This window comes from Phocoena phocoena, chromosome 17 (genome assembly GCF_963924675.1).
Source record: "Phocoena phocoena chromosome 17, mPhoPho1.1, whole genome shotgun sequence".
Taxonomy (NCBI): domain Eukaryota; kingdom Metazoa; phylum Chordata; class Mammalia; order Artiodactyla; family Phocoenidae; genus Phocoena; species Phocoena phocoena.
Window position 1 is genome coordinate 42464650 of NC_089235.1, and position 7372 is coordinate 42472021.

The 7372-nt window shown below is 50.0% G+C and overlaps 1 protein-coding gene across 1 annotated transcript; it reads right to left on the reverse strand.

Moving 5' to 3' along the window:
- Positions 1–5573: 5573 nt before the first annotated feature.
- Positions 5574–6898, reverse strand: TSPYL5 (TSPY like 5). The gene has a single exon (XM_065895659.1). The coding sequence runs from the start codon at positions 6828–6830 to the stop codon at positions 5574–5576; it is 1257 nt and encodes a 418-aa protein (XP_065751731.1). The 5' UTR covers positions 6831–6898.
- Positions 6899–7372: the final 474 nt, after the last annotated feature.

The window sequence follows — 7372 nt, forward strand, 5'->3', positions numbered from 1 at the left end:
CTCACCAGAGGGCGCTGATCCAGGCTAAAGAAGCAGGACTAACACAAGGTCAGAGTTTCAGGTGTAGGTGAATCAGCAGAAGTTGAGTTGTGAGCCTAAATGGTGAAATATAGTTGGAGAAGATGTCAAAAGCAGAAGTGAAGATGCTAAGGACAAAGAGATAGAAACCACAGACTGGAGATGGGATCTCAGCTTTTTTTTTTTTTTTTTTACTTCTTCGGCACCGGAGGGATATGTCCCCACCCAGCGGTTAACAGTGGCTCCCCAAGGCTGAGGACCTCAAGGGGTAAGAGGGTAGGAGTTTCCAAAATCTTCAGAGGGGCAAAGGGGGGTGTGGTCCCCTCCCTAGGTGAAGCCACCCCAGGACAGCGTGCCTCCTTCCCTTGTAGCAAATCAGTGCAGTAAGACCAGAAGGGGAAGCCCAAAGTGTAAGAAGAGACAGTCAGAAGTAGATAGACTTTCGACAAGCTACAGGTAGCAAGACCATTTATTTTTCTCTTCCCCCCTCCCCTACGGCATAGCACAAACTCACGACATTCCGAAAAAGCCCAGCAAGTAACAAGTTAAGAAATCAGAAGGCCTTTTGCAATAAAACTAGGTGAGAAAGGGGTAAGGGACTTTTAACAAGAATTACTCCAAGAAGCCCTTACTCTCCAGGTTATTAAGAGTCTAAATTGCCTTGTGATGTCTGACCTAGAGGCCAGAGAATGATCCCCCATATGTATCTAAAACACCCACCAGCCCCATGCAGGAAAAGGGGAAAAAAAAAAAAAAACAGATTGATGACAATTCCAAGCAAAAGCTAAGAGGAAGCTGAAACCCAGAAGGGGGGCAGAGTTCAAAGCTGTATTTGTCCATCACTTTATCTCTAATGTCTACAACAGAGATGATGAATGAATGGGCCTCTGGGGTGGTGAGGAGCCCCAGATCGGATGGGCTCTGCAAGGTAGTGAAGGGAGGGGTGTGAAAGGGTCCTGGGAAGTGGAGGCTCCACGCCTGTGAAGAAGCAAGTGTGCGAGAGGAACTGGACAGAGCCCCTCCAGTTTGTAGCCCCAGAGGACTCTGCACGGGTCTCAAGAGGACGCTCACGCCTGAAGGACAGGCTTCCCTCCTTTCTCTTTTGCACTCCACCTATCACTAATAGTGAGGCTCTGGGTGTTTAATTTTTTAGTTGAAAACATTCAAAATTGGGAGATTCTACATATTCTGATTCCCCCCATTCCTTTTTGAAGATGGAGCGACACTAGGCCTGCGGGCCCCCAGGTAAACGATCCGGCACTGCCCAACAGCTGCCCCGATTTACACACAACACCCACCTCTGCCCACTGCTCCCAGACACACACACAGGTAAGGCCGTGAAAACACAGAGAAGATGAGCACCTGTAAGCCCAGGAGAGAGGCCTTCAGAAGAAACTAACCCTGCCGACACCTCGATCTCAGACTTCTAAGCCTCCAGAACCGGAAATAAATTTCTGTTAAGTCATCCAGTCTGTGGTATCTTGTTATGGAAGCCCTAGCGAATTAATACATACATCCTTATGAAACAAATATGGGCCACTTCACAAATTTAATTACCAGCCTAGCCCTAAGGCATTTGAAAATACACTATGTTTTAAATTCATTCTTTCATTCAACATTTGAGCACCTACTATGCCCTGAACACTGCACGTTTATTGATCCAAGCCCAGTATCTTATAAACCAATTTTATTCTCTTGTTATTTAACAACCCACTTCTGACTTCTTCCAACCATTTTCTGCTGGGAAGCTTTATGTGGCATTTGGTTGTCGGTTGCTGATTCTCCTGATTAATGGAAAATGGTCTTTGTCACGAATCTGTCACGAACGGTATCAGAAATCCTAGTTCTCAACTCCGGCTAGACATCAGAATCATCCGGGATGTTTTTAAAATACCTACACCTGGATCAGTCCCTTCCTCCATTCTGATTTAGTTGGTATTTGTGAGGAGCTCTGCCAGGACGTGTATATTTCTTTAAGCTTCCCAGATAATTCTGATGTGCAACCAAGACAGCATTGTTATTCTAGCTTGAAGGTCCTTGAAGGTCACCTCCCTTGCTACTCAAAGTACAGTTCGCAACCTGCCAGCACCGGCATCACCTGCAAGTGTGTTAGAACTGCAGAATCTCAGGTTCCACCCTGGACTACTGCATCAAAATTCATATTTTAACAGGATTCCCCACAAAATTCAGAGGTACTCTAAAATTTGAGAAACACTGGATTTCCACTAGAATTACCTGGAAAGCTTGTTAAAAACAAGACTGCCTGCCCAGAACCACAGAATCGCAATCTCTGGTATGGGCTTGAGAATCAGAATTTTATATATCGTTAATGTAGCTAGTCACACATGGGCTTGAGGCTTAGGAATCACTCACGTATGCCATAGTATACATCCCCTCAACTACCCAGCCTCTGCTTAACCTTCCAATTCTTTTTCAAAGATAAAAAAATGTAACAGAGATACAGGCTTTTATTTTTTCCATCACGCATGCAAACTTACAACTATTTAAACTGTTTCAGAACAAAGAAATAATTGTATTACCAGGGTGTCAATTACCAAGTAAGACGACCAGTTACTGATTACTGTTGGGAGGTTATTATCACAGAACACAGCAACAATTTCCAAATTATACTTTCAAGCCCAGAGTTGTATTATGAGACCAGGACAAGCTGATAATTCTAATAGTCACACAAGTCTCCATCTTACACAGGAAAAAAGACTGATGCTCTGGTGAAAGATCTCAAGTAAGCACCTTATCAAAGACTGATCAGTCTTTATCAGCGAACGGTCTCTCTCTCCTTTTGCGGATGCAGGGAAAAGGCAGCATCCCCTTCATCTCTTTGTGCAACTTCTTGTTACTTGCGAAGACTTTCATTCTAAGGCCCACCTCTGGAACTTCATTAGTTAACACGAAAAGCAAAAAACAGACCTGATGTGATAATGACAATGCACCCCACCACTATCACCACCAACACACAGTCCCAATCTCCCAAAGCAGTCCTGGTTGAAATGGCACAGGATCTTGGACTTTTGATAAACAATACAGGCAGGGAGAGGGAGACACAGATGAAACCAGGTTGATCATAATTGATAACTGATGTAGCTAGGCGATGGGCACACGGGGTCCAGAGACCATCCTCTCCACTTCTGTGCACGTCTGAAAATGTCCATAACAAAGAAGAAGCAGCTCAAAAAAAAAAAAAAAAAAAAGGCAGGCAGACCTGTACAGTTCTATTTTCCCATTAAGCAAAAAATGAGGAAAGTGGTTAGATTTACTTAGAGACAAAATAAGCAGCATATACATTAATCTTCCACATACACAAGGCCACACCTAGAACAAAAGAGAAAGCAACCAAAGTAACATTATTCTGTTTTTGTTTGTTTCTATGATTTATAAAATCCACTAATGATGAGAGAGAGACGGGACAAAGCTTTGGGCATACCCTCACCTAGGCATCGCATTTGCCCACAGCCCTTTAATTCTCCCATCCCCACCCTGGGGAAGGTCCCTCCCCATCCACTCCAACACTGAGAGGCAGGCGTGTTCTCCCTGAGGCTCCTCAAGCCATTTCTATCTGCTCTTCCAGGCCCGCTCCACACCAGACTCATTCCCACTCTGTGTTTTTGCCCCAACTCCCCTGCCCAAAACACCCTCTCGACAGCTCTGAGTCAAGACCTCCCTAGCCCCTGGGGAACTCAGAACAAGGTCTTCCATAAGGAAAGGGACGCTGGTGGATGGAGGGCAAGTGTAGACACAGTCCTACTTTCCCACCCTCAGGGATAAGGGGGAAAGAGGGCACAGGTGAGCCTGGGCAGGGAGGGCCCAGATCAGCTTTTACACCCACAGGAAATGAACCTTGGAGATTCAGAACAGGTTCTGCCCACCCCCATCCCCATGCCCCAGGAGACAGCCTTGGGATCCCCCACCCTATAAACCAAAGACTACTTCTACGGGTATTTGAGGGTAGAAGCCAAGAGAGCAAAGGACTGCTAAGGGTGGGAAAGCTGGGGAATGAGGTTCCAGAGGGCGAGAGGCTACCACAGAGGAAGAAACAGCAGGAGGCAACTGGGTCTTAAGGGACAGAGGAAAAGGTCGGAACAGGAGTAACCCTGGTTCACAACACTGCTGCCTGGGGGGTTATCATTCTAGCAGATACACAGCCATGAAAAGAGTTTTCAACATCAGAATTATAGCGTGAACCCAGGAGTCGGGAGCAGGGTCTGAACCCAGACCCACTTGGCCTTCTGGCTTCCTCTACCCTCTTCCAGCCCAGTGTGTGCGTGTGTACAGCAAGTCCCCAGCTATCTCGCTACCTGTATGTAGAAAACCCTGGTTTTAGAATTGTTTTGTTTTCTCTTTCTGAGATGCGGTACTACTGAAACAAAAAAAAAAAAAAAAAAGGAAGGGAGGGAGGAGTGGTAGACAGGACAGGGAGAGAGGGAAGGGAGAGAGGGAGGGAAGGAAGAGTGAGGAAGGAGGCGTGGAGGTGTGTGAGATGAAGTAGCCACAGGCCCACAGATCAGAAATACCTCTTCCCCAGCAACCCCACTATAGCACTCTGGTCATGTGTGAGGAAGGGATGAGGGGAGTTGATAATCAAGATACCTAGATTATAGGTGAGTCCAGTCCCCACCCTCACCTGGAGTCACAGCTTGATGGCAGTGAACACATGTCCATACATACCAGCCCACCCATCAGTCCGGCAGCCAGGAGGGTTGCTGGAAGGCTGGGGAGGGTAGGTGTGTGTCTCAAACACCGGCAGGGGGCCTGGGTCCACAAGCAGTTCTTGAGGTCCTTGTTGACCAGGAAGCCAACTGGGGCCGATAGCAACCTAGACAAAACTCAATGGCCTCATAGTGACGGGTCATGGTGCAGACCCTGACGAAGGTTCACCAGGAGAAGGGCCCAGAGGCAGGAAGAGATGCATGATGGTACAGAACACATGGCATACTGCTTCTCACCCTTAACCTCATCTGTGTCCAGGAGGACAGCATGGGCCCCTGGCCAAAGCCAGAGATCTTGTAGATGGCACCTTGGCTGGTGACCCCAGAGCCACGGAACAATCAGTTTTGGCTGACAGCCAATACCATGTGCACAAGCTTCATTTTGCAGTGGCAACAGAAGAGCTTGCCATAGATGGCATGCATGGTCACATGAACCAGCCAGCAAGTCACGGGCCCTGAAGTAGCAGAGCTTAAGGATGCACTGGTCCTCTTGTGGGATGACTCATGAGTGTCCACGTTAAAGACAGGTGGGAAAGGCCAGAGCCAAGAACAGGGTCCAGGCAATGTAGATAAAGGCAGCACACATCTGAATCATGTGTGTTTAACATATAAACAGTAGGGGTGAGATCACGTAACATGTGACACTAACGTAAAAAAGCAAGAATGCCATGGGGAGGCAAAAGAACATATCATAAACACCATATTCTTGTAACTAAAGTCCAAAGGGAACACAGTGCACAGAGGTCAACATGAAGAGAAGGCAGACAGCCAAACACATGTGGTCAGCTGGGCACGGGTCCAGCAGGAGGTAGTAGGGAGACTTGAGCAGAATCAGTTGGAATTGTTTACCCCAGGCTCTGGGGTGTCCACTGGCTGCCTTGCTGGACATGGCCTGCCCTCCTTTCCTTTCTCTGCTCGGGCCCCTTCACTCATAAGGTAGTACTGCAGGGGATTGGGCCACAACTCCTCGTTGATTATCTCCACAATCTTGTCAGACTCAATGGAGCTGTGGTTTGAAAACCACCCAAAGAAGCTCCGGGTGTCATCTGGGTTCCCCTGGCTTAGGGACTGAAGATCGTGCCCTGGGAGCCACTGGATTGGAGTAGAACGAGACACCACCTGACCGGAAGGACCACACCCATATTCCTTGATGAGCACCTTATTTTGGAAATAGGGGTTGCGCCCAAAGTAGAACTTGATCTTGTAGCCCAATCTGGCAAGGCCAAGCTCTTCCACCTCCAAGCTGTTCAAGTAGCTGAGTGCCTCTTTATCTTGGTTGTTCAGAAAGGATGAGAGCTGGGGGTGGTTCTGAAAAGCCTGCCCCCAGAAGCCCGGGATATTCTGGATGAGGAGGTTCCTGCGCTCTAAGTGGTGCAGTCGCAACTGCCCAAACTTGCGGGAGAGCCGCAGGTAGGCCCTGTCCGCCTGGGCGTTCATGGTCTCCAACTTCAGCTGGACGTTCTCCAGTGTATCCATGCTGCCATCTGTTGCCGGGGGCCCTGACCCTGCATCCTTCTCCACCTTCTCTTCCTCTACCACTGGAACGGAGGCAGACTCCCCAGTGGTCCCTTTCTTCGGTTTCCCAACAGCTACGGCCGGAGACGCCCTGCCCACTGCGCTACAGGTAACTGGGGCCTTCTTCCCAGCGGGGCAGCGTCGATTTCCAACGCGAGGGACATTTTTCGGCCTTCCCATGGGCCCCGCGGTTCCCACGAAGACAGTGTCTGTCGGCAGGCGCTCCGAGAGGGTTGTGGCATTCCCCGGGCCGGGCCTGTATGCGGCCTGCCTGCTATCCCCCTCAGCCCGGGCCCGGAGCGCGAGGCCACAGTCCAGGGGGAGCCGGCAGGCACCCTCTTCCCCGGGCCGGCGGGGCGGCGCGGGCTCAGCGGTTTCAGCGGTTTCCAGGCCACCCCAACCCGCGCCAGCCTGCACCTGTGCCTCCTGGGTCTCCTCCCCGAGCCTCTGGCACTGTGGAGGGTCCGGGTCGCGTGAGGCGTCGTCAGGAGTAGCGCGGACTCGGCCTTTGGCGCGGCCTTTGCCACGGTTTTTGGCGCGGCTGGACTTTTTACCCCTACTTCGGCCGCTCATGATGGTAACGGACTCAACTTCAAACGCACGCTCCGGCCTGCGGCCCCTGGCGCCAGCTCGCTGTCCCTACCGAGAGGCCCTCTCCATGGCAACCGTCTACGTCACGACTGCACGACGGTACCGTAGCGCGAGGACTGGATGCGCCCGGTGATTGGCTCCAGTGCCGCAGCTGCGCACCAGCCGACCCTCACAGACGCCCCCACCCCCTTCTCACCCCAGCTCGCTCTCACTGTTCAAGAGGGCAGTCCTTTCGCTTAGTTTCTTCTCGTTGGTCTCAGTTGTGCCCTCGCGGTCCTCTTATACAAGACACCCTCAAGACAGCCATCATGTCAGTTCCCCTACCATATACTTTCTAAGCTAAATATCTAAAGTTCCTTCAGTTATCTTCTGTGACATCTATCACGATGAAACTGCTCCTGGTCTCTATGTCTCATCTTTGAAAGCCTTTGCTGAGGGATTTGCCCAGGTACCTTAACTCCAGGGACTTTAAAGGTAGGTACCGTAATGCCAGGCCACAAAGCAATGTGATACGTGGTGGGATG